General features: G+C 43.1%; 1 protein-coding gene across 1 annotated transcript; it reads right to left on the bottom strand.

Moving 5' to 3' along the window:
• Nucleotides 1-969: 969 nt before the first annotated feature.
• CAPN14 (calpain 14) lies at nucleotides 970-22404 on the bottom strand. Its single transcript, XM_062489347.1, has 20 exons — nucleotides 22174-22404; nucleotides 19971-20040; nucleotides 18953-19071; nucleotides 18214-18350; nucleotides 16913-17087; nucleotides 16151-16216; nucleotides 14734-14819; nucleotides 13438-13512; nucleotides 12646-12809; nucleotides 11750-11925; nucleotides 8897-9102; nucleotides 8324-8360; nucleotides 7400-7462; nucleotides 5740-5797; nucleotides 3940-4004; nucleotides 3435-3503; nucleotides 3240-3318; nucleotides 2026-2142; nucleotides 1276-1331; nucleotides 970-996 (listed from the first exon to the last, which is right to left on the bottom strand). The coding sequence occupies exons 1-20, from the start codon at nucleotides 22402-22404 to the stop codon at nucleotides 970-972; spliced, it is 2076 nt and encodes a 691-aa protein (XP_062345331.1).
• Between the last annotated feature and the right edge of the window lie 5582 nt (nucleotides 22405-27986).

Genomic DNA, 27986 nt, shown 5'->3' with positions numbered 1-27986 from the left:
ATCAAGTAACTCTCTCATGGATTTTGACATGAATAGTCCCACTTGTACCACGTTCTCTAGCGCTGTTCACAGCCCCACACCTGGGTTGTACTACTGAATTAGCTACAACCTACATTTACCTGCCTCCTTTGAAAGTAAACACACACACACCCTATATAAAATATCCAAAAATTAAATATCCAAATCAAACAGCTCCTGTATCACCCTACTGAGAACATTCATTCCCTGCCAGTCTCCGGTGACTTAAAAACAATACGGGACCAGTTTACTTTTCACTGTACTGTACTTTTCAATCTGCAGAGAAAATCCACTGCCTTTCTGAAATAAATACACAATCATCATACAACAAACAGCTGGAGGCTTGGCTCATCACTTGGTCAAATCAAATTAGGGCCACTTCAATAGGCCTATGTTAACTGTAAAAGCAAAAGAGATGGTTTCAGTGCTTGAAATTCACCTTTCCAAGTCAGGGCTAGGGAAGAGTGTTCTGAGTTTACACCCTTTCTTTCCCAGAAGCACACAGATTCCAGTTCTGTACCATGGGCTAAGCAACTACAGGACTGGGATCCCTCTGTCAGGTGACAAGCTACTCAGGACAGGGGTCTTTTTCCTCCTGGACTCAAGAGCCCCTTCACCAAGCACAGCCTCTGGGCACTGCACTCTGTACCCATAACAGCAGCATTAAATCAGTATGACATAGGACACCCCAACAACTCAGCCACCATGCTCCAGGGTGTCACACTTTGCACTCGTGGTAGTTGGCATCCAATGGTCTCCCCTCAGTACGACTGTCTGAAGTGAAATATGACTCAAAATAAATACGTTAATTAATAAAATTTCACCAAGTCTGTGGTTATCAGGTTAAGTCTGCTCGAGGGAAAGACTTGTCATACGAAGTAAAAAGTTGAAACAAGGCAGCCTTCTTCATCCTGGTGCAGGTCTGGTTGTCTCCTCCTCTACAGCATTGCGTCATGAATAAAGTGTCATCATCATCCACTGTAAAATAATATGGAAAAGGAGTTGAAATAATCCATCCCTGTGAGAGCTCTGCCATACTCTCACCTGGACTGGACTATGGGGCATTGGACATACTCTGCCTCCAGAAGAAAAAGAAGCCATAATAAAGGAGACTTGGAAGCCTGAACCTTCTTGCTGTTTGTAACCTGCCCTGTAAGTGGTCAGTTAAAGATACCTTTTCTAAGGCTATAGAATAAAACATGCAGTGCCACATGCAACAAAGGGGCCTGCATCTGACAGTCAGGGAATGGGCTTTACCTCAGATTCCCGGAGATATATCCCTTGGCCATCTTGTGTTAGGTTACGAAAGGCCTCTGCAAAAGAAGTAAATGAGAAGCATTAACTTGATAGGCAAGCCACAGCCAAGGCACCCTCTCAGGAAAAACCCCAAAGGCAGAGTTTGTAGACGATTCTCAAGTACATATTAGCTTCTCTGGTCTGTCCCTAGGAGATCCCTGAAGGCTGGAACACCGGGAGCAGCTGAATAAAGTCAGGCATATTACTGTCTGCCCATCCATCTGAAAAACCTCAAAATGGTCATGGTCCCAACCTTTCCCATTATAATTATGAGACATGTGCTAGTGTCTACAGCATGATCTGAGTATCAACTGTCTCATCATCAAGCTGCAGACCACCCAAGACATATTTCAAAACTTTCTTCTTCCTGTAAAAGGTGTATTTCAAGGCTGTCTTCTACACGGAAAACAAGTAATTTTCATCTGTATGTTGCCTACCTCTTCCTACAGAAGGCCAAAGTGCAAATGTACAGAGAGCTTAATCACACTGATATGTATAGATTGGATGTCTCTAGGAAGGGATTGATGGGGAGGTAAAGAGGGAGCTTGGCTTCCTCTGTATCTGTCCCTTGCTTGAAACTGATTAATCTTGCTTTATTCAGAAATCCAGACCTGCAATTTTGACCTTGCCACTGCCAGTGGGAACATCAGAGGGGCCATGGCTCAGCTGGCAGCCCAGCTTGCCTGGCCAGACATGGAGCACCAGCCTCACCTCCCATGATCTCCACTCGAAGCATGAAGCAAACAAAGCTCTCAAAACTGATCTGTAAGCCAGCATCACCATATCTGATAGCCATCAAATTACAGACTTCATTGCTGAGTGAAATGCCTACATAAAACGGAGGGAAGGGAAAACAGAATGAGATGGCACAATTGAGTGGTCTTCATCCCTTCTCCAACAGCTTTGTTTTTCACACATGGTTTAAGATAATCAAATATTAGCCAGACTAAATGACACCTCTACATGAAGACATAATCTCTAAATTTAAAAGGGTTCAGGCCTGCTCCCCTATACTTACAGTCCTCCCAGAGTTGGAATAAAATACAAATAGGCCTCTTTTGTTCATAGGATATGAGGGTCATAGCAGCAGCTAGGTTTAAGAGCAATATTCCAAAGAGGGTAGGAAAGGAGATGAAAAAGAAAATCCAGAGGAAGCTCATACAGAAAGCATCAGTCCCAATGTCAAGCAGCAGCAGCATTTGCAAGGAACAAAAGCATTCTCTATTCATGGCCTGGGATTTTAGTTTGCTTTCGCAGAGGTCTGCCTGGGCTTCTCACCATGCTTTCACTGACTCAGATGAACTGGGTGAACATACACCAAAAAGAGGAATGATATTTAAGGTGTAAATACGCAAAAGAAGCTACAAGACTGAGCACCTGCCCCCACACAACACCCAGCAACAGAGCTCAGTATTTGGACCTATATTTATCATCTTCCATTTCTAGATCAAGCTTCAGACACTGCATTAGTGAAGTCTGGCACCACTATAGCTTCTGTGCAATTCCCACACTTCCAGGTTTGGTCCCTGAGCTGTCATTTTCAGCAGAAGCAGCAATTTAATAGGAGGTAGATCTGGCCTGCATCCCCACAATTCCACAAAATCTTTTAAAATTCAATTAGCAACACACAGGAAGGGATTTAAAAATTGGGTCTGAAATAAGCAGACACTTCTGTTTCAGATAATTTTCAGTGTGAGACCACACTGAGAAAAAAAGTGGGCAGCCCATCACCTGGCAAAATAATTTTCAGATGTGTTGACCCAGCTAAAGAAGGAAGAAGAGATAGCCAAGGCCATGCAAACTACCATGTTTTCCACTTCTCCTGGGCTCTACATGCCATTATCAAGATGTTTCCCAGCCCTGTGCTTTTTTTCATCTTTCACAGGCAAGAAGATGAGACTCGCCAAAATATGCTGTGGGCTCACCTGTCTCCTGTACAGCTGCATGCAGTTCCACAAGGTCAAGCTTTCCTAATCTTTTGGTGTCTCTCTTCTGGAAAACTTCCTGTGGGGTGAGGGAGCACTTTTAAACAAACCAAACCACTGAAAACCCAGTGGGTGATGCCAAAGGGATTGTGAGCAGGGAGATATTGAAAGGCAGCATAGAAATTACTGCCATACCAAATAGAAAAGCAGCCTTTTCCACAGGACTCTGAATTCCTGGATACTCAGTGTGCCAGTGGCATTCAGCTTAGGGGGAGAATTAAGGTCAAAACATCTCAGTTAAACATTAGAAAGCACCCATTACATATATTAAAAAATGAAAAAAGAAAAAATAAACCAAAAACCCAAACAACCCAAAACCTTGCAGCTACTCTAACACCCATGCATTTATAATGTGAGGATAATGATTTCTTAGCCCACATGCCTATTTATAGATGTGATCCTCCTCCCACTAAAGTCAATGGAAACCTGGCTGCTGATTTTAGAAGTGGCAGGAATCAACCCTTTCCCAAACTAGCTCCATTCTGTCTCAGCTGAACTGTTATTATGGAGGGTGAGAAGTTCAATAAGCAGGGCCATGTCCTGGCAGTAAAGAAATCACAGTAACACCCAGTCTGGCCTAAGAAATAATGCTCCAGTAAAGTATTATATGAGTCAGAAGTATCACTCATGACAAGGATACATCCAGGAGCGCCAAGATACCCTGGCAGGAATCCAGACTGAAATTCAGGCGAAAACTCTGGAAATCTGGAGAGGGAAAAAAAAATTGTTTTGGGGAGTCATTGGACATCTCTCAGAAAAATGGACTCTCACAAAATCCCCCCTTACATGAGAGGGCTCAGGCCCCAAAGCCTGTATGAAACTTTACACCCTCTTGAGAAGATATATCATTTATGATGATAAAAATATGAGGCAACAGGATGGATTCTACTAGTCTCAGAAAATCCAATATGAGCTCCCTGCAGGCATGTAATATAGAATGAAATATGGTACACTATCTTCAGCTATTAGAGAAAATGGAAGGAAAAGGACATCCAAAGCTCTAATCCCAAACAGAATTTACTGCATGACCTTGAGCAAAGTCACTTGACCTGAAGTGCTTTGGGGAACAGCACTGCAGATTAATTGAAACCCTTGTACTAAGCATCTCTCTGTCCCTCTCTTTCACAGACATGCTGCCAGCTCTGTTAATATAATTAAAAGTACAGGCACTGATGAAAACATTATGCTTCCTCAAAGCTTAGAATTCCTGGTTCATATATATGTTACATGAAGAGTAACAGGAATAGACTCTAATCTCACTGCAAATCATGATTACAGTTGGTCTGTGATGTCCAATGAGTAATGGACAGAATCATAACTCACAAATCCCTTCCCTGCAGAAAATCAAGATGCCTTAATAATTTTAACATTGTAATAGCCCTGTTTAGTAAATATGAACCAAGTGCTGTAAAGATTTTAAAATAATTATTTAAATTAATAATTTATAAAAAGTAAAGATTCCTAGTTCAATATAGCTTTCTCACAGATAAAACAGTGCCTGGTGGGTCAGTTTACAAAGTCAGAAGAACTATCCTTGTCCACCTTTGTAGAAAAGAGAGTAATATTAAATTCAGTTTAAGTGGAAAAGGCATCACATCACTCTTCTAATCATCTTCTTTGTTGCCTGTAATAGCTGGACAGAGTATTTTCTATATTGCATATTGATTGTTATCAGAGAAGAAATCAGGAAGAAAATCTGGATTCATCATTATATCTGTAATTTCATTGTCACCGTTCAGAGACAACAACCACTGCAATGCCTCACTGCTGTCCAGGTAGTGTTATTTGTTACCAAGCTCCAAACTATAAGCCTGTGGAGTGCTTTGGGCTGCTCCCCAGGAGACTGGATGTCACATGAGAGAGACAAGCTCAGGGCTCACCTGGCTCTCACAAGCATGGGTTACAGAGGCCACCTGCACCTCATCCTGTCCCCCAAACACAGAGAAAGGAGCAGCCCAGTGCATGCACAGCAGGGAAGAGGAAATAGGAACAGCAGCATGAACTAGGCACATGAAAGTAAAGACAAGACCTTCCTTCACCATATAAATCCTATTGACCAGGTATTCCACATCTTCTAGTTTGGTGTTGCTGAGACTGTGGCAGTAGCATAGGGTGAAATGAGATACAGTTGCAGAATCAAAGCTGAGGTTAAGATGGGTTTGGAGGCCAAATTAAGAATCTGCATCCATGATTGTTCTCCCCCCTCATTCTTTCAGTTGTTGAAATTCAAACTAGATTAGCTCTGCTTATAATATTTCTGCCATGTTGATTCACACCCCACCAAATCTTTTTGCTTTGGAAATCTAACATTGCATCAGAAGAGTCAGTTCAGTCAGATTGAAGCCAGTTTTTCTTTCTGGAATTCAAGAAACAAATACAGGAGCTGAGGCTTTTCTCTGAGAGGGCTTATTTTACAGAAACATTATTTCTTAGCACTTACTTCTCCAAGATATATTATTCAAGATCCTCTGGAGCTGAACAGCATTTATTTCAGGATTCTGTGATACGGAAGACAATTTTAGTATTTTTTCTAAGTATTAAATCACTTTTCTCCCTCTTTTGTTTTCCCAGCATGCCCCATCTTCATTCTCTGCTTTTTTGGCCCCACTCCAGCCACTGTGAAGATCGATAGAAAAGATTCCCTTTGAATATGACAAGATTCTGAGACTGCAGGAGCTGCAGTGTGCACTGAGCTAAGTTCTCAGGGCTCCACACAGATCAATGCAGTACTGCAGAATTTCCACTGAGTAAGGATGCAAACCTTTCAGCCCTAGTGCCATCTGTCCCATCAAGCACAATGTCAGGAGACCTGCTTCAAACATTCCCTTTTTATCATTCACAAGCAAACAAACAAACACACACACACCAAAAAAAAAAAAAAAACCAAAATAAAAACCTTTGGAATACTTCTCTCCAAACTTTTCAAAGCAGAGACTCTCCTTCCCCCTTGTCATACTGAAGCTTGCAGATCTTTTAGAAGCTGCAACAATCATTTGTTTGGAGGATTTTTTAAAATGTCACTCTTGAAAAATAAAAAGCCTGCTTTCAGATCATTGAGACATGCCAGGGTAAAGCCTTCAGAAATGTCAGTAACTGCTTCTGCCCCATGTGTACTTAGACATCCTGACAGCAAAGGACCAGCACATCACAGTATGTGGCAATTTCTAGCACATGAAAGCTACACTGTTCTCAAAATCTTAAACAAGAGGCAAAAAAGTGAAAGCACTCTGGTTTTAGTAAGAGCTTCCCTCAAAATACTCCTATTAAAAAAGTAAATTTGTTTTGGTGAAATTGTGTTTGCCAAATACAGGGTATGATACTAAATAAATGCAGTGACCTTTTCTGAAAAGTGAAATACTTGCATCCCTCACCACAGTCAGTGGGATTCCCTGATGGCCAGCTCCATCCCAAATCAGGCCAGAGAAATCACTAAAAAGAATCTTTCACAGTAGGATCATATTTCACTAGGAAAATTACAGGGAAAAGATGATGGGACACCAAATATCTATTTCACCTCTCAAAGCAGGTTATTCACTATCCCACTGTGATGAAGTATGTATTAGACATGGTTCAATGTTTCAGGGGTATTCTCTAACAGGCAACTTTTCCCAGTGAATGTAAGAATGCCCCAAAGGGTAGGATGGATCCACACGGCCCATCACTTTGTCCCCAGTACAGGCAACAGGAATTAATGTTTAGGGAGAGCATGTGAGCCTGGTCAGCTTCTGTAGTCCCTTCGTTGAAAAAGTGATCTTGGAGGGTATATCCCTACTCAGTCCTTTAGCCTTTGTTTATGGACTTTCTGCCCATCAGTTTGCTAATACCTTTTGTGCCTCTTGATATTGTCACATCCACAGTAAGTTCCAGACATTGACACCCTGTTGTGCAGAGAAGTGTGCCTGTCTCAGTGCTATCACATTGCTAAGCTTCACAGGCCAATTTGCTGCATGGAGCCATCACTGTATGCAGAGTCCAATCTCCTCTCCATAGCCCCTCTCTGCTCCCTACACATCCACAGACCTCCCTTGAATATCCATAGTCTTTTACTTTCACAGAACTACATACTAGCTCTGGAGGAGTTTACTCATGCAAGCCCTTACCTGTTCAAAATGCTTTGTGAAGAAATCCTCCCAAATCTTGCCTTCATATCTATCAACAATTTCCTTTAAGGTATCAAAAAAAAAAAATCATTAATTTGCAGAAGAAAAATACTGTCCACCAAGTTTCCCAGAACAGCATTCCACTGCCTGCCCTTTCCACCCTCTGCCCACTACTGCAATCAGTATTACCTCACTAACACAGCCCACTGCTAAGATTCTGCCCTACATCACAGAACTGCTATTTCTTGGAGAGAAATACTCATAACATTTAGTGAGGAGAAACATTCCTCTCACCCCACCCCAAGCTGTGCACAGCATGGGGCTCACTCTGTGCCAAGAAGAAAGAAGGATCTCTCTTCCTAGTTCTAGATCTCTCTAGATCTCTCTTCTAAAGGTTCATCTTTATACAGCCCAACAGAGGAGATGAAAGCAGGGAAGGCCCTGTTTATGCCAGGGGAACAGACTATGCTATAAATTCCCTACTACAAGCTGCAGATGTGCATGCACTGCCACTGAGACCAGTCATTTTGAAAATAACCTTTAGGTCACTGCTACAGTCCCATAATGCCTTCAAAACGTTCAAGGTGTGAAAGGGATGGGGAGAAGTGTGAGAATGGACCACAAGTATCCAAAAAGCCATGAACAGGAAAGACTGCAGAGCATGTAAGTTGGTGTCATTAGGAGATGTTTGCAAAAAGGGTGACTAAGCTGTCTAAAGTTTTGCCTGCCCCCCACATTTGATTGCATCTGTCCCCTTGGTCCAAAGGATCCTGTCTGTAAACCCAAGCTGTGCTTTCAAGTGCTGCAACACAAGCACTGACGTTCTCACTTGGCCTCTCCTCTAGGGCAGGGCAATAGTAAAAACCCAACATCCAGTGCTGTAGATAGAACCACAGATGCCCCACTCCCCTCACACCTACTCACCTTAGAGAGGGTGAAGCTCGTGTTCCCACCCATTTCCCTGGAGATGCAAAAAAGCAGACACATTAAGGACAGATCTCGGAGTTATGTGTCTCACTACAGGTATCCTTCCCCTTCCCTGGATGGGGCCCCAACCTGCTGTGTGTTTTATTCTCTTGTGTTACAGCTGCAGTAAAGCAAGGCCTCATATCCATACAGGACCTCAAAAGCTGCTGGCATTTGAAGTATCCAAAGCATCATTTCTGTACAAGCAACCAACCTAGCATTGCCAGCAGGGAGCTCCTGGTAAAGTAACGAAGCTAAAAAGCTAAAGAACTGTTATCCTTCTCACACTCTCAAACATGAGCATGCTGCAAGGATTGTGTTGGCCTATCTCAGCCTGTTTTGAAAGGATAAGGCCAAAAACAGTGTTTCAGCCACTGAGAATCCTACGTCAGGAGAAATCCAGAGCCAGCTTCTCTGAAAGAGGTTGTGCTGCTTTCTGCAGAGTTAAGTCTTTATGCTGCCCCCATTAGACTAGAAAGACCAGACTTTCCCAGGAAATTAGGTGCTGGCAGAGGGACAGCAGCATCTCACCGAAGAATGTGCTTCCTGGAGAAGACCCGCAGGACGAACTCAGACTCTTGCTGAGGCTCCAGGGTGCATGGGACAATCACGTAGACACAAGGCTCCAGATGGAAATCACAAGTCACTTCCCGCTCATCAAGGAAAACCTGGTGCTTGTTCACAGGCTGATGTCGAGTGAAGAAACCTGGGGGCAGCTTTCTGTTGCTCTCCTGGTACTGTTCAGGGAAGAAAGGTAAGAGAATCGTGTTCTGGCCCAGCTGAACACACAGACAAAAGGCATGTGGAGGATTCATGGGCAGAGCACAGCTGGCCTGTCTTCAGATCTCAGCCTGTGTTACAGCACAAGCAGGTAAAGAGCCCAGGACTCAGTCTCCTCCCAGGACAAAATGGTTCTCATCATGCAGCACCGTGCCCAGTATGCATATGACAAAGGACAGGGCTTCCTGCAACTTACTAAAAGGATGACACTACTTGTAAGGAACAGCAGCAAGAAGTGGGGAGGAGAAGACATTCCTGTCAAAGTGGCTTCTGCAGAAGTCTTTGCCATATGAGTCAAAATGACTGCAGGCAGGAACTGTTCTACAGACTGCCCTTCACTATCCAGAACACCTCTTTTCCCATAGGGACCACACACTTTGACCCCAGCTTGTCTTTTGCACTAAGGATCTGGTAGCAAAGGATTTTTCAGAACACCTGTGATCTGAGCATACTGCATGAGCAACCTAAGCCCTCATCCTGACTTCATGCAAGTGTCCTTGATCTTTCTGGCACTCTTTGCTCTGCAGGCCCTTTTCTGCCACAGGATGATGGATGAAGTGTTGATCCAGGCAACATGGAACTAATTTTAATGCCACTGAGTGCCCAGTACACAAGCCTAATAAATAATCCTGCTAGCTAAAACTACTGTCACCTCCTGATCTTGGCTGTTCCTCAAAACGTTTAGCCATTTTACTCTGCAGCCTCATGGGGAGATGCTATTCCTCTTCCTTTGCCAGTATTTTTCTTACTAATAGAGCAATCTTTCTTATAAAGGGTTCAGGGTTACTCCTCCTCATGCCCCTTATGTTAAATTCAAAGTTTTTATATTCCAGTCAATACTCTGTTGACAGCAGTTCCAATACCTTAGATGCTCTCAGCCTGCCATCTCTCCATATTGATCTTGGCAACCACTACAAACCTGAAATTGAAGTCCTGGCTGTCACCATTCCCACTCAGGTGTAGCAGAGCACTGTGTTAGGGTCACACTCAAACCCCCTCTGCCAGAAAGTTTACCTTGAAGGTAACCCTCATAGTGCCCAAGATATTAAAGTCAGGAAGAGGTGCCATCTTACCTTATGGTTACCATGCTGGGTCTACAGTAACTAGGAACACAATTGTCCTGCCCATACCATATACCCAAACTAGTTCTCTGCCACCCCTAGTTCTCATTTAAGAGAGGTACTCTCATTTGAGTAGTAACAGAATGGAAGATATGAAGATACGCCCTTTAAAAACAAAATAAGCTAAATCTTTCCCTGCTTTAAATAGCCCTCTGAGGTCAGGACCAAAATTGAGACTTAATCAGTATTTAAGTTCCAGGGCCCTTTCTCAGGTTCCAAAGGCTCTTGGATAAAGAAAATTCTAGCAATATAACTGACCTGAAGAAGCTGACAACACATGTACCATCAGACAGCTAGGAACCTGAGCTCCCTAGGAGATCTCTGACTCACATGGGGCACAGGCTCTTTTCCCACCTCATGCCAAGACTGGAAGGCAGCAGAAAGGCATCGCTGACTCCCACGACACAGCCGAGAATTGGGGCACCATCCCACAACCACAGCAGGGATGAAGTGCTCATCAGGTAAAGGTTGATGCTACTTCTAATAACTTTGAAGACCCAGAACCAAAGCTGAACAACTAATGCTCCCTCTCAAAGCCAATGAGCTCTCCTGGTATGGCTGCTTTTCAGTAGAGTCAGAGGATGGTTCTATCTTAGTAGTGCCTTGCTGTGATGCCTCACTGAATTCAAATACTGTCGCTTTCTGTCAGCCAAGGAACAAAGGCAAACACATCACATGCAGTGCTGTCCTAACGGCTGCACCAGCCCAGGTCCCCCAGAGAATAGCCAGCAGTGATGACAAGGGACTCACCTGTAGGCCCACCTGCAGGAAGAAAAGAATCAGAGCATCAGTCAAGACCTCTGTGTCTCACAAAACACAGCCAAGTCATTCCTGAGAAGCAGAGCAGCTACATACACCTATATGGGGTCTTTGCCTTCAGAAACCTCAGTCCCTCCGCCCAAAAACCCTTCCCCACAGTCATCTCTCCATAACCATGCAAGCTCACAGCAGCAACAAGACCTGTGGCTCTGTTCAAGGGAGAAGAGTGGCTCTCAAGGTACTCAGGTAAGTACAGAATTGAAGGTACGAAACTCTCACTCCTAGTGATATCTACTTACCTCTGGATACACAGGGAGCTAGCAGTATGCACACATGAGCAGCTGCCACATACTAGGAACAATTTTTTAGGCAAAATTTTACTATGTTTGGAAATAACCTGAGGGCAGAGCTCTTCCTGCCCCAAAGTAGTGGGGACTCCTGGCACCCTCTGCACATACCCTCAGAGGCAGCAAAATAAATTCCAATGTGCTTTGAAGAAAAAGGCACTTGTCACTGCTCTGCAGGCTGACACAGCATGCTGGAGAGGCAGCAAGGAGGGCACAGAGCCCGAGGGAGCCTAGCCCTGATGCGTGAGGAGACTGGGCACTGGCAGGAGGAAAGAGCAGAGATCACCTGCATACAACAAAAACCCTTGGCCTGCAGATCATTACAATCTACAGGGGCTGGAAGTTCTCCTGTTTGGTGAGAGCAAGAAAAGCAAAGCAATCCTTTGCACCTTATAGAGTAAAAATCCAATGAAAAGATGAGGGGCTCGGTTCCGGTGTTTGGTGCTGTGTTTCTGCATGAGGGATATAACCACATTGCATGCACTTGGGCTTTTCTTACTGTCTTCAACTGGCAACACATTCAGCCAGTACTGAGGGTTCATCCAAAAATTGCCTGAGTAAAACAAGAAAAATATTTTTAAGTCATTTTCCACCACAAAACTGCTTGCCAGCTTCCCACATGATGTCTGGCATTGGACTGAATAGGTTACAGACTGTATGGATCTCCAGACCCCACTGGAATTTGATCTTAAGGTGCAGTTTACAAGTTCAGCAGTACAACTACTGTCTAAGATGGGAGAAAGACCCAGAAACACAGAACTTGTTACTTCTTAGTTGCAACTTCTTAGTTGCTTGCATGCAACTAAGAGCTCATTTTGTTTCTAAATGTATCACTAGTCCTCTCTCACCCCTGGTATATGGGCCAGCTGACTTCAGACTCCACTAGATCTGCTTCCAGAAGCGTTGAGCCTCTGACTATTTTATTCACTTTACCTAAAGCACACTCCCTGGAGGTGCTGAGGATGCAAATTTTAACAGATAAGTTTAATGCCCTAGAGCAGATCAGTGCTGGCATTGATCCTGGGATCCTAAAGCTTATTTCATGCTATAATCAGTCCACTGCCCCATGTTTGCAAGCAGTGCTTCTTCTGTGATAGCAGAAGCCATTCAAATTCCTTCAGCTGCTTATTTCTGATGTTTCTGCGGGGGCTTAAACAGGGAGCACATGTTTCTGCTATCAATTTTATGTTAAATGGTTATAAGGAGCTGGTCACTGAGTCAGCATCCAAAAGAGCATCCAAAAGTCAGAGTTACCCAAAAGAGCACCCCTCACCATTACAGAATCCCAGACTTCCTCCTGCTGTACTTCCTTTAACCCATCTCCCAGTCTTCCAGGAGTACATCCACTTTTTCCCATCTTCCTGGCTCATCAGGTCAGGAGTTAGTTTACAGATGACCAGATCGACAAAATGAATCTTAAAATCTTGCAGAGACATCCTGGGAAAAGAGTGCCAAGAGACATCTTGTCAGCAGTTTAGCTTAGTCCATATGGTTCATAAAACAAAAAGAAAAAGGAGCAGGGACCTTCGAAACCACGCCATTCTGTGTTACATATGGTAATGCTCATATTTTATTAGGCAGTAAAGAAGAGAGCATCTGCTTCCACAGCAGCATCTAGGAGTAGCTAATGCACGACTAAAACTTCAGCAAAGGATAGCAGAACTGAGAATAAAATAATCTTGCCAGCAAAGGGAGTGCAGTGAAATTACTTTTCAGGGGCAGCAACATTGCCACCTCGTGGCAAAAGCTGTGGAGAAACCGCAGACAAACAGGCAAACAAGAGCTTCCCGAAGCTATGTTGAAAAGAAAAGGCAGGACAAAAGCTCCTGGGGCTGCCCTTTATCCCCAACAGCCCCAGGAGATCTAGCAATATCCTGCTTCTCCCTGACTCCTGCATTGAAGAACAGTGCATTCCATTTCAGCAAAGGCACTGCTTCTCACAGCATCAAGATGAGAGGACAGGCTGCTATAAAGCTCATGACCTACGCCTTGGCATAAGTGGCAATGAGGTGCTTCAGCTCCAGGGCTACTGGTGGAGAGGGGAGAAGCAAGACTGTGCCATTACCAGAATTCTCCATCCTCCTTCTTTTTCCTCAGTAAAATCTTCTCCTTTGGGCTCAGCAGCTCCCACTTGTAAGAGCTAAGGGGGAAAACATGAGGTGACTAATGAAATTCAAGGCAGAGGACATAACCTCCCTTTATAAAAAGAGCCCAAATCCCTGCTTCTACATATCTCCATGCTTATCCCCTTCAGCCACATGAGACTCTCAACAACCACCCTGGGTCCCATGAGATGTAGCTACATGACTCCAGTTTTCTCCATCAGAAGCCAGAAATATTCTTTTTCCATCAGCCAGTCACTTCACTTGAACACACAGCTTCCAAGTACTTAAGATATAAAAATCTAGACCTGCTTTGTTGGTTAATTTTCTGTCAAAGGAGACATAATAGGAAGAGTGTTTGGCATAATGAATGAATGACTAGGACAGTACAAGAGGCAGCTGGGAGTTGTTTCTAAGGCAGGCCTGCAGTATGTTGCTCATTATGCTCTTCAACAGAACAGCTGGTGTGTTGTCATTATGTGACAGACATGCATCAGAGAAGTTACTGCTCTGCAGACAAGGTGAAAGCCATTCACATTCCCAATGACCTCTGTTCTCTTCCCTCTTTTCTATGGCCTGAGCCTCAGCAAACAGACTGTGCAGGGAATGAAGTGAAGCTTGGAAGCAAGAAACATGCTCCACTTCAAAGAGGAACAGAACACAAGTTTACAGTTGCCCATGGTCTAGAATGCAAACCACTGTCTTTCATTAATCCAAAAAAAAAAAAAAAAGTCAGGTAGATGCAAATATAGAGCCCATTTTCCCCACTAGTTGATTCCTCTGATCTCATGCCCAACATTTCCCTGAGCAGCCAGGACAGAGGACTGCTTTCTAGTTACCCAATTCAAACACCTTGCAGCCTGTGGAAGATGTTTTTTCTGGCCCCTCCCATGATAAACGACTGTGTCATGTAACATGGGGGTTTTTTAGAGCCTCCTGCACAGCTCTCCAGATCACAGCAAGGTAGTCAGCATCTCATGTTCATACTATGTTTCCTCTGGAATTTAGTGAAAGGAAAATTAGAATTGATCGGATTCAGGCTGCATGTGTGAAGTGAGGCCAGCTACAGCAGCACTGTCTTTATATGTTGGAGACATATAAATCTAGGGAGTCATTGCTTTTACACCAGAAGGTCTGTGCAAGCCAACTGTTATCTTACTGCTGCCCTCAACATTAATTCATGCCTGAAGATGGCAGCATCTTTCCTCCAAGAAACCTTTCCTCCACTCAGTGTCACTCCCTTCCTTTTTTAAACTCACCTGTCACTCCAGTCTCCTTTCCACTCAATTTTTCCCCATGGATTTCTCAGTCTCACTAGGTTTTCTGGTCCATATTGACAGGTGACCTGCAGAATACAGTACCATTGTGTTTACCAAGGTCTCAGCAGTTCTCATCTGGTTTATATCATTGTACTATGTCAGACTTTAACAATTATTTTGTTTGTTCTCATAGATGTCAGCAAATATGATGAGAAAAATCTTTGAACATGCAACTCTGAATGCCAGCAACAAAGAAGGTGCTTCATCTTACATTCTAAACTGAAACCAGAGACATGACAGATTCCTAATCTAAACGCTTGACGGTAAATTCCTTTTCCTCTCCAACATCTGCTCATTTTGTACTAATGTGAAAGCCAAGTCCTACCTCTGTGAAATGGCACAGCACAATGCAGCCCCCCATGGGTGACCACACAGATTAATGCCTCCTAAACTGGGATGCCATGGTGGAAGGAGAGGGAGCCAGGCCAATTAGGGGCTTTGTTGACAGTACAAAGCAGAACAGCTGACTTCACACTGTTTCCACATGCTTGGTCAGTCTCTTAAGGCTGCCTGGCTCTTCATCTCATCAGAGAAGCCAGACTGACAGACACGTTGTTGAAAAACTCCACACAAACTCCTCCTGCTCCTCCTGTGGGAGACACAGATATGCCTCCTCCAGCTCATCGCTTCTGCCCTTTCTAGTATCCCTTGCTCCAGGTACTGAACATGCTTTCACCAAAATATCCAAAGCCCCACACAGTCCTTGCCATCCTTATCAACCTCTTCCTGAGGTAAGACAGTCATCCACCAATTCAGGAGGAAGAAGCTCCTACTCTTTGGGACTTATTATTTCAAGTCCCTTACCTCTAGAAAAATATCTTAAGGGGACTCCAAGCAGTACTTCTGCAGATTAGTGGGGTCTCCCTGCACTGCCTGCACAGAAGCATAGCTCCCTTACTCCACATCCCTGAGCCACATTTCTATCTGCAGCTTTTCCCATTTTGGCCTTTGCATCCTCACTTCTCTATAGCCTTTCCACTGGCTTCAAAGGAAGGCTTTTAACCCCAAGTAAAAAGCAAATCCCCAGGTTTCAGCATCCCCAAAGGCCAGTCCTTTCAGTCCTCAACAGCTAAGATGCATTTCTAGGTGATGGTCTCAGCAGAGCCCTATGAATCATTCCCACCCTTAGAGATACACTGATCCATAACAATTGTCCTTTACATCAAGGCCTCCAAATTAAAATGGACACACTTAAAATGTGAATCTTAACAAAGCCCACAGTCTCTTAGCCTTTGAGTAAGAAAAGAGTACTGGGGAAGAGATATTATAGTTGCTCTGATCAATGGTTAAACCTATGAATGAAATAAAAACTGCTAATATCTAGATTAACCTGGACCCATGACATTTGGGCTCTTACCTTTCTAATACCAGTTACTGTGTAGGCATGGGCAGCAACAAGCCCATTCTTCAGGACCTTTGTTGTCTGTATACAAGAAAGAGAAACAGAAGGAAAACAAACCTTTTATTCTATCCCTATTCATACAGAAATACCAGAGACTGTATTCCTTTAAGCAATGGCTTTTAAAGAGAATGGAGAACTGAACATTAAATAAATTAATAAATTGAAGCTCCTAAGAGCCAGATTTTGCTTGGAACTGGAAGGTTGATTGTTAATGGCCCTTCCTAAATTGTGGATCTTCAGCTAGAGACCATCTCACTTCAAGGAAGTCCAGGAGGTTAGGTCTAGATTTTCAGAAAAGTAGTTTCCCAACAGCTGAGGTGGTAGGACAAAGTTTGGAAGCCAAAACTTTAATCCAGGTTCTGAATGACCCACCTCTCTACTTTAGTTATAACTTCATCCCATGCATGTCTATACCTCACTGCACCATCTGTAAAAATGGAAAATTTATTTAATAAAAATGGGAAAATGCTGTAGGTCCCTATCGAATAGAATATTTTCTTCAATAGATAAACCAGTTCCTAAACCTAACAAAGGGGAGCTGAGAGCATCAGGGAATCAATCCATGAGCAAAGTTTAACATGAAGTACGTGACTTCTACAGAAAACCACACGTGGCAGCTTGGATACGTTTTGAGTCACAATGACCAGCTGAGCAGAGGGAAACAGGTCTGGAAAGGTATTTAGTTATAAAGTAATTTGATGTCCCTCCAAGCCTCACCCCTAAGTGTGTCTGACAGCCCATGAGAGATCTGCTGTAGGTGGCTCTTGTCAGGATGCCCCAGAGATCAGGAGGAGCTTCTGCAAGCTTGATCCTTGTATTGACACCCCCTGTAAAATCCACTAAGGCTTCTGAAACTTGCCCAATCTGCAGGTCTTCATAGGAGCCATACAGTCTAGCAAAAAAAAAGACATCAATATATTCTCCGGGTTATAGTCACAAATGACAGGTTGAGAACAGTGACAACAAACGAAAAGTGTGCAAAAAGCAAAAGGAAGGCTGTAACTCATGTTTAATTTTAGGGGAATTTTTGGCATTTGGGAAGAGGAGAACCTACGAAATCGCCTCCAAGACTGGCCATATTCTGAAAGGGACTCTTCACTCACTGTCATCCCTGACTGCACTGTAACGAGAACATGCCCATCATGACTCTTTGATGACTCTGCCTTAGAGAATGTTGCCTGAATTTATCACCAGGCACTGTGCTGTATCTAAGATACAGTGCCTTGAGAGATACTCTCTTGAGAGTTCAGTCTCCAGTCTGATTTTCTTTATCATTCCAGTGCAACTTAGCCCAGTCCTTTCATTTTAACACTAACACCAAATGAAAAGAGCTGATCATTCTCACCTTTGTGTGATCTTTCTCTCAGTATTAACTAGAGTATTGTTCCCTGCTCTGCAAAGATTATTTCAGCCCAATATTAATAAACTCCATCAGTTAGGCCTTGCTGCTTTCTTCTTTGTGCTGATACTACCACTGTAGACAAAACACCCTGGAGAGAAGCCACTGCTCTCACCATACCATATGACTTGTGACATACCTCAGCTCTGGGGACCTGAGAGCAAAAACATCTGCCTAAACAAAGTGCAATGCTTCAGCAGACCTCCAAAATAAAAATCCTAGGAGGTTTCTCACACTGGTAATACATTAAAGGAGGCTTTAGAAATCATTCACATTTGGAAATGTTTATCTGCGGTGTTCCACTCCTCTGTGGTATTTACAGGGAAGGCATCAGCCTCAGCCAATACACTGCAAACAATGATAACACTCAGAGGACAATCCCCCCCACAATAGGGCTGTTTTCACACCTAAACCCTTGGATTTAAACTCAAGGGCCTGGTTTGATAACAGCTACTGCAATGGAGCTTTTATGTGCAATAATAGAAAGATGAGAGCCATCTACTGCACTCCAAACGTAGCAAGGCCTAGGATTTGCATTTATAAACAAGAACAAACTGCATAGGCACCAACCAACATATTTTAGAGAGACTATTTACATAACTTGAAATGAGTCACTTACTTAGCATATGCCTTCTCCAGAAGGGCTCCCCAAAACACGTTCTTATAGACGGAGGAAACAAAGAGCAGCTCCCCGACCTCATTCACCGGCAGGCGATCATCAACCACCACGTCAATCCATTCCCCAAAGTGCCAGAACTGTCAGGGGAAAGGAATGAGTTGATGTTTCCCTTGGAAGGGACCTGCCCTTGAAACAACAGGAAAGGCAAGATAGCCCGGCTGTGGGCACAGAACAAGCTGCTGTGGGTCAGTGGGATGTGCTGACTCACCCACAGAGCCAGCTCCTCAGCCCCACCCGGCCAGAGGAGAAAATAAAGCACGTATCAGATGTAAAAGGAGTAAGCAGGGAAATTAGCCACAGGTGGACTTCTGGGGAAGGAATTCCTAACTGCAGGGTAGCAGAGTTATACCAAGAGGGGGGCAAAGGGCTAGATTGGAGCTGATGTGCTCAGATCCTGCTGACTGTTACCGCTCTTGAAAAAGAGATTTGTCTGCTTGAAATATGGGTAGGACACAGCTGGAGAGAGCAGCCAAGCAGAGGTGTTTCCTCAGTGGCTTGCAGTTGATTTACTGCCTGCACTACTTTGCAGGAGGGGTGATGGGCTCCTCTCCAGATTGGGATACCCTCTGGCCACTTGCCCCTGGCCAAAGGGAACCACGTATAAATTATCTAAGAGTGTGACACAAAACATAGCAGAGGATATCTGAGGATCTCCTGCAATCTGGGGGAGCAGCTGTACCCGGAAGTGGAAAATGCCCGCATATTTCCTCTCAAAGCTCTGGTTTTGTGGTACAACTGCAGCCAAGATGTCCTGGTGGAATGTCAGGGCTTCCAGGGCCGCCAGGAACCAGCAGTTCTCTGCGCCAAGACAAACGGACACATGCAGTTGGCTGAAAAGTGAGAGCTCTCAGCCAAGTTCAGCAACACCACCAAGATCCCAGCAGAAGAGCTGTTGTGCTCATGTTTTTACAATTATAACAAATCATACACACAAAATTAGATGATCCAGACTTGTTCTTAACTAAACTGTGATTGCTTTATAATTGTTCTCTCATGATCTTTTAATTTGGGTACTGTTTAGTTAAATAAGAAATTTAGCAAGCAATAACTGTCAATAGAAACATTCTGTGTTTTGCCAATATCATGTGGGGTTTTTTCTGTTCTTTATAAAGGCACACCATTAAAAAAATCTTTTCCATTTTTCTTTGAAAACATTAGCTGTTCAGAAAAGAAAATAATTTTCAGAGACTCTCACATGCAAGACTGAACTAGTAAACTTTGGTTTTAAGGACATAAAGCACTTAAAAACTAATTTAGTCCCACCTCTACCTGTTTTTCAGATGGCAATATAGTCTTTTATTTTAGGCAACACAAGCATAAAATTATTTTTCTAACTGCAAGGCTGAGAGAACACACACTGAGTATTAGGTATAAATATAAAGTCCTTCTGTGGTCTCTGTTCAGCTGTCAAGCAGCAACACCATAGACCAGTAAGAGCACAAGATCACTTCCTATTAGCATGGGCAGAAACAACACGCAGTGGTGATTTCAGCTCTCATGCCTCAACTCCCACCTTGAAGCTTGCCAGCTTATTTACTGAGCCTATGGACATAAATGATTGCTTCCTCCACATGCCAAGTGGAGAGAGGAGATGGATACCTTCTATTTCCATGCCAAGTTTTATATGCTCAAACTTCCATGCAAAATGTTATCTTGTGTAAGAATACTTAGATATTTATGCAAAGGAGTTTCCTTACCCACCAATCCTTGGCAGAGATCAAGCTGCTTTCTGTTTGCAGCATAAAATATGGGACTTTTGTGCAAAGCCTGGGAATCACAAAATGAAAAAAAAAAAGGAGAGAGTTAAGTCAGTAACATGAGCTGTTTTAGTTCGAAAGTTAAAGCTTTTAAAATACTGAGAGTCCTTTGTGCCAGCAGACATTGTTCTGGCTCAGGTATAAACCTATTGTTATATGCTCTGGTTAACCTGACACCAGCCTGGGCACAGGTCTTGTCGAATTTGTGCTTGGTCTATGTCGAATTTGGTCTCCAGTATAAGTCACTGGTGCTCAGATGCATCACCATGGCTTTCCATGGATGCTGAGAAGACATCCCTTCAAACCTGCCAGTCCTGCTCCTCCACACAAATGCCAGCCAAAAGAGGTTATGAGGGCTGAGCATAACTGTTAAACTTTCACTCAACCTGGCTGACATCTCCACAGCTTGACTGACAATTGAGCTACAGACTGATGGCTGCTACAGAATTCCTGTTGCTGTGACAAGAATAAGTCTGTGAATAACTGTACAGAGAGAAGTAATGTGGTGATTTTTTTCACTTCATAAGTGCTTCTAGGGTTAAATTAATAACCTAAGTGTCAAAATTACATTTCATTCAAATGACCCAGAAATTGCTCAAGCTAAATTTCACACGGTTGGCTTCCCCTGCAGGCAGCAGCAAAGAAATAGCAAACCCTTAGAAGGCATTCATAGTAATTAGACACCAAGCCCTACCCTTGGTGAATTTTGGCGTTCAGTTTGCAGACCATCAGTCATAGATGCAGCAAGCTACAAGCCTGCAGGTTGAATGGCAGAATGTCAGCATCTTCTCTGCAGCTCAGGGACTAAAGGATGTACAGCATCCATTCTCAAAGAGTCTTTGCTCACAAAGTTTGGCATCCAGAGCAAACAGCAGCCTTCTTCACAAGGCAGTCTTAGAATCACAGAATCACAGAATATGCTGGGTTGGAAGGGACCCATTAGGATCATCAAGTTCAACTCCTGGACATACACAGGACACCCCAACAATCATAGAAAAGCAGCAGAATAGTCCACTGAGAGACAGAGGAGGTTTCAAGTCCATTCCAATATCTGAGAGGTGGAGAGACACTTGAAGGGCTTCATAGAGGCCAGGACTCATGATGACCTTTTTTTTTTTTCCCCCAGAAACTTGATTCTTCTCACAAAATATGACAGCTAGAAAATAACCTAGTTGGGAGATGCTATCTGGTATTACCTGGAAGAATCCCCTACAGACAAAGGAATTCTGAAATTCTCATATAATTCTGTACATTGCTTCCAGGAGGATCTGATTGTCAATACTCTGCTCAGTGGCTCAGTAGAGCAGAACTGGCATTGCTAGTAACAGGCCTTATCTAACTGTGCTGGGCCCCACTCCTGGCCTCCCACACTTGTTGTCTACCCTTCTGTTATGAGAATGTGCTCTGTGACCAGCCCTTGCACCTGGGTGTCTCCTGTGATGTTCAGTTTAAGCCTGAAATGCCAGCGAAGGCCTTGGAAATGTGAGCACAAGTAGAAAACAAAGGCCCCAAAACTAAAACTAACTCACAGACTGATGCTCACCCACTGGTTGTGATAGAAGGTCAGCCTTGAGAGCTGGGGAAAGATTACTCCAAGTACAATAGATCAAACAGTTAAGCAGGGGTAAAAAAAAAACAGCCCAGCAAGAGGATAAGGCACCTGCCCTGTTTGGCAAAGTAGCAGCCTCCAGCTTCATAACAGTATGAGGTCCATGGAGAGAAGGGTCATGGCTAAGAACTGTCTAGAAAGTCAAAAATCTTGTAAAAGGTCATCATCTTGAACTCTAGGGAGAAGGATCTCATCTGTCACCACAATCAAAGTGAGATCACTGTAGCTGTGAGCTCCAAGGAAACCAATTCTCCCTGCTTCCTTCATCTCCTCTCCCTGCCTGCCCCAAGTGTTACGGATATAAACGGAAGAAGGCTTGTTATGATTTTGGGCAAAAAATGCTTCAAAGGCAATTATGAGACTCCATGTACCCCAGCTTTCAAAATGACACTTGATGGAATAAATGTAATCCCCAGAGACATTAAAGTACACCCAAATTAAAGTGTAAGAGTAGTCTGTTCAATACTAAAACTATTTGCTGGCTATCATCTGTAATCATCCTCTTAGACAAAGCACCCACTGAAAGTCACTTACATGTGGCCTCTTCCACTGTAAATTTCGGGGAAGTTTCTTTAGCAGTGCTCCTGTTCCAATAGAGCTGATGTGAGCAGGGAAGGTGTCATCTGTGAACAAGCGTTTGTTCTTCAAGCACGACTCCAGCAAAGCCTGGTAGTTCTGCTGGATGGGAGGGGTGTGTTTTTGAAAGATACTCCTGCCTAAAGGCACAGGTGACTTTTTTTTTTTCAAGCACAGCAGAAAAGGCATGATGATGTCTCCAATAACACCGGGATAATTTTTTTCCACTAAGGATTCTAGAGGGATCTCACACAGCACAGTTCTGCTGGAAACTCTTGGTTTTCTCAGATGAGGCGTGTCTTTTCAGAAGAATTCCTGATAGTTAAAATAAGTATAAAAAGTAAATTTAATCCTGGCTTTTAAAATTGTCTTCTTAGTCAGCAGGGGAGGGTAGGATCACTGTCATTCCCAGGAGAAGTGAGGGCTCATCCAATTCTAACTGAGTACTTACCACTGCATTTCCAAGGCTTTAATATCACTGTAGATCTGAGTGAAATCAAAACAAGTGACCCCACTGACTTTTGCTAGAACTTTGAAGCTATATACATGGCTATTCTATGTCTCTCTCTGGACTATTTTAGGCTCTCCAGGATATTTTCACAATGTGTTGCAACATGAATGACAGTTCTTTATTCAATCACATTCTGGCATGAAGTTATTTCCCCTCCCAAAAAAAAAAAAAGCAAGATAAACCAAAAGCTAACAGAAAAATGGAATACATTAGGTTTTTGAAAGCCACGACTCACACTCCTGTGACAGTTATTTTTCCCTTTCTGCCTCATTTTGGAGAATGATATGATCTTCCCCAAGAGTTCACATTCCATCTTGCTGAACACCACAGATTCACACATGAAATTGCATGCTGAGGTATTTTTTTCCTTGTAACATTCACACTCAAGACAGATGTTTCTCATCTCCCCACTAGAAACACCGAAGAGTGATGTCCTAGGCCTTTTTTTAATATTAGCAGCTATGTCAAACATTTGCACCACCCCTTGCTGGGAGAAATCATGACTAAAATCTCAGTAGACAAATCACTTCTGTCAGTTCTAACAAGGTGATCACAATCAGTTAGTACAGCGTGGACTGAAAAAATTAACCAGGATAAAAAGTTTAAGAAATGGTTCACATGCCATATGTGAATACATGTTCACATGTATTTGGAAAGCTCCCCCACTGAGGATGCTCTTAGAGACTCAAAATCCCTGCCCCAGGCACCCGACGCTGGTCTCAGTTAGGCACCAGCTGATTGTTACTCCTATCAAAGCTGAAGGTCAGCAGAAGTCCCTGTGAGAAAACAAACAACCGCTGATTGTACTGTTCAATCGCACAGATCTCTCATTTGTTATAAACCCGTTCTACAAGTGATCCACAAAGGTCAGCTCTCAAGGGCAACCAAGAGAAAATCTTCAATAGATAATGCTGGAAATGAAAATTCAATTTTCTATTGTACAATAGACATTTCAGAGCTGAAAAATAATTTAAGTGCCTAACAGCTTGCTTACCTTTTCTCCAGATGAAAAATGCTGTCTTCTCCCTCCAAACCTTCCCTTTTTACAGTCATTGGCCTTCATGGCTGCAACAACATGAGCAACAGATAGAGATAGATTTAAGAGAAAAACAAAGGAAGAAAACAGTCTGGAGACCAGCTGCACTTTACATAGGCAGACAAAACATGTATGAAGAAGAATTTCTCATTCTGCTGCTCCCCAGGAAAAGAAGTAGAGAGCAGTTGGCACACTTCGAGCTACAGTGAAGGACAAATATTGGAGACTTGTTTTTTTGGGATTGCAGAGTATTCACAGTGCCTGATAAAATTATTTTAATTTTTTACCAGTTCTCACTTCCTTCTGGCATTTATTTGAAAAAATAATTGAATCTAATATACAGGTTTTGAAACCCAAAGATAGTATGAAAATCACATTGCTTTTAAAAATGAAGGTTTAAATCACATGTGATTTAAACCTCATTTTCAAGAAATTCAGCCAGCACCCCTGACTGTAACAGTGTGTGTTGAGTCAATGATGCTACCTTGGATGTTTTGAAAACCTCCCAGCTGAACCTGTGTGTTGTTTTAAACTCTTTTCCAAACTACCTGGAAAAGTTGCAATGAAGCATTTCATGTATATTGAACAGTCACTTCTCAGACAGCAAGTGTCCCACCTTGTGTTTAACTCTCTGCCTGGCCACAGTCCTGTGTATGAGCAGGCACCAGATACAGCTGTGTATGACCAGCCAATGTATTCCTGTACTCCAGTCACCCATAGTACTGAGCCAGATTGAATCAGCTCTCCTCCACAGGTGGAGCAGAGTGTGTGCATGTCTCTTCCAGCAATTAAAATTTCTAAGGGAAAGCAGCCAAGTGTAGCAGAGGTTAAAATCTTTAGAGGGAAACCATGAGCCAGTAGGTTAAATGGATTTGATTCTCTGTTCTTTGCACATTCCCCTAGTTAGCATATTTACCACCTGATCTAAGTCCTTCCTGCATTAGCATCCTATGATCTCCCCTGAGATTTCTCAAGATCTTAAATGCCTCATCCTTAAGTCTTGAAATGAGAAGCTGAAGAATCCATGGAAAATCCTTCACTTTTTGTAAAAGTAACCGGACCATGAATTAATTCTCTGAGAGCCTCTTACTCACTCTGTGGGAGGATTTACCTCAGGCAACACTTGGACAGTGGGCAATTTGAGGGCTAAACCTGGGGATGACAGAGCTCTGCTCAGCTCTTCTGATTTAACAAAGACAATCCAAATCTGGGCTGAGGAGCTGCTCCTGATTGTGTGGAACAGAATAGCAAATGTTTGTGTGCAAAATAATAAATTTTAGGGCGAGCAGAACAAACGATGCAGGGCCATCTTTTACAACCGTTCATGTAATACAGCAGAACATTAGCTACAGAAATTAGTAGTCATTAGTCAAAATGATAGTGTGAGTGTATTAGGCTTTGTTAATCTTTATTAGTCTCTAAACAAACAGTATAAAAACAGCACTTGCAGGTACAACCTCTAGTCGTTGATTAAACAGAGTGCTGTATTTCAGAAAAAATATCCTCAAAGCTGACTCCTGCTCTTCCCATGGCCTGGTAAAGCAAAAAGAAATATCCTGAAAAGTAGCACTGAACTATGTTTCCTCACTAAATGAATGAATATAGAGACAGGTGGATGACCTTTCCCTGCATTTCCTGTGCTTAGATTTTTGGTCCGAAAGTTGATGAACACCTTCTGGTGCTGAGATTTTCAAAGTCAAGCAGTGAACCTTCTCCCACTGATCTTAAAAAAAAGCCTGCATCAAAAATGCCTGGATGGCTTTCAGAATTTCAAGTAATACCTCTCTGACCAAAGATTCACTTTTAAAGACTCTGGATGAGATTTTAAAATATATATCCTTAGCTGTGGAAATTGTCCAAGCTACACTGAAATCAGTGGAAATACGAAAATCCCATTTACTCAAAATCTGTTTTATAGCACTTAAGGTTACAACATCCTATTCATAAGCATCCCAATCATTGGATATTCTGACTACCCACAACTCCCGCTAATAACAGCTGTGATTTTTGATCTCCACAAAATACTCAGTGATCAAGTATCAGCCAAACCAACTCTAAACAGCAAAAGTGAGAGAATAAGGGTGCACAAAATGTGGGTTAGCTAAAACACATGTGTTGCCAACCACTTGGCAGGCAGAAGTGTTGGAGCTGTGACATGCAGGGCAGTGGATGCGGCTCATCTAGCTGCTTTACATCACACCAATCCTTCCCACGTTTACTGACACAAAACTTTTTGCCTTTCCCTTCAACTCCTCCAGAGGACAGCACAGCAGCAGTTGCTGCATTGTGTAACTAATATCCCCATCTGATTCCAGAGGACAGCTTCATCTTAACATGGTGACAGAGTTACACTCCCTTAGAACCGCTGGAAAATCCTAATTGTGTGCTAGCCATAAATAACTGCTAAGTGCCAGCACCAAATCCCTCTACATAGCACATGGCATTTGATGTCTTACCTTTTCCAGATGTGTTCTCACAGCAGAGGTTAACTGGTAGTGATGCCTGCTGCTCATAAATAGTATATTTGTTATCTCTCCCTATGTGTGTATTTATGTGCATATATATATATATATGCCTTGCATACGTAACTCCAAGAGCCTGTTCTAACCTATCAAACATTGTGGTAGAAGCAGGAGGCAGGGAAAAAAAAACATATTGAGCAATCACAGAAAATTTCTAGACATCTCAATGCAAAAATATTCCACGGAAGACATGAAAGAACAGGTCAGTCCATCACACAGGCTACCTTTTGACTCACCCATTGCTTCAGCAGAAGGCAGTTTCCTTGTTTAGTTTGTCACTCAGTTATTCAAAGCACAAAACCCCACGTTTCCCCATAAATCACTGACAAGGTAGAACAGGAAGGTGTGTTCAACTGTGTCTTAATACATTTTAACAGGATTTTTGCTTTCCGGTAAGAAACAGTTCAGAAAGGAAATGCTCTCAAAACCCCCGTATTTTCTCAGAACAGACGGGGATACGACACTTTGTCAATCAGTTAATCATATCAATTTCTACACAGAACATTTATGTAAGTTTGATGGAGGTGTATGTCCTATGGCAGAGACAGACAAAATCAATCAGGAGTTATAGATCAAGCTTCTGCACTGCAAAGATGGTGGAAAATCAGAGGATTTTTCTTTCCAGCACTATTACAGACATCCCATCAGTCAGGTCCCCTGTGTGCAATACAAGCAGCTTTCTTTGCCAAACAGATCTAAGGAGGGAGCTCTCCAGAAGCTAGAATGCTTCCCATTCACTGGATGTGTATTGACCAGCCCCACATTCCCCATTTTTGGTGGCACTTCTGAGGTCCAGCACCTCCTTCCACCTCAGGCAATGAGGCACTAAGAGCAGTATAGGGAGGGTAGGGAAAAGGACTCTGGGTGTGGGGGTGTGTGTGTGTGTGTGTATATACCATGACACCTGAAAAATGGTAGGAAAAAAGTAATGTGAGATATTTCAGAGGAATATGAAGGAGCAGTGAGGGCAGGAGAAGAAGGCAGCAGCTTTCTGAGTTGCAAAGGCAAAGCAGTGAGTGAGGAAAGGAATAGACTATGCTGGAGACAATTTTATGTCTCCACATAGGCCATATGGCACCAGCAGGAAGTTGAGAATTTTGATCCAGCTGCACCAGAGGAAACTCTCCCTCCCTTACTTACCAAAATAGTATATTTGGTTTAATTCTGGGGGCCTGCTACACCTTCCTCTCCCTTCTTTCCTTTCCCACAACCCTGGTTATTACCTGTTGAACCCATCAGCACCTGAACTTTCGACACTGTCTCCTCAGGTTTCATACTTGGTAATGGACAAACAGTGGCAGTAACTGCACTGGCAGGAAGTTAATTTTACTGAACTACTCCCCTTTACGGCTCCCACAAACTTCTTGAAACTGCAACGTATTATGGTCTGAGTCACCACAGCTTTTCAGATTCTGTGACTTCAATCTCCCTATCCTCAGATGATCTTTTATAGGAAGTAAACCTGTCCAACGCAAAAGCTACAGATAAGCAAACATATTTGTCACCATTTCACGAGTTTCAGTTATACAACATTGTGTTTTGTCCCCAAGAACCCAGGTTTCATTTTGTGTACAAATACTTAGTCCAGACTCACTGACTTTCAGCAAAGTGGAAGTGAAGCTTCTCCATCAACCCTCTCTGTCCTGGTCAAGGCAAGCATCCAGCTAAGTGACTGCCAACCTGTTACCAAAAGCAGGGACAT

The sequence above is a fragment of the Cinclus cinclus genome, chromosome 3, assembly GCF_963662255.1.
Source record: "Cinclus cinclus chromosome 3, bCinCin1.1, whole genome shotgun sequence".
Classification (NCBI taxonomy): Eukaryota; Metazoa; Chordata; class Aves; order Passeriformes; family Cinclidae; genus Cinclus; species Cinclus cinclus.
This window is presented reverse-complemented; position numbering and strand designations above follow the sequence as displayed.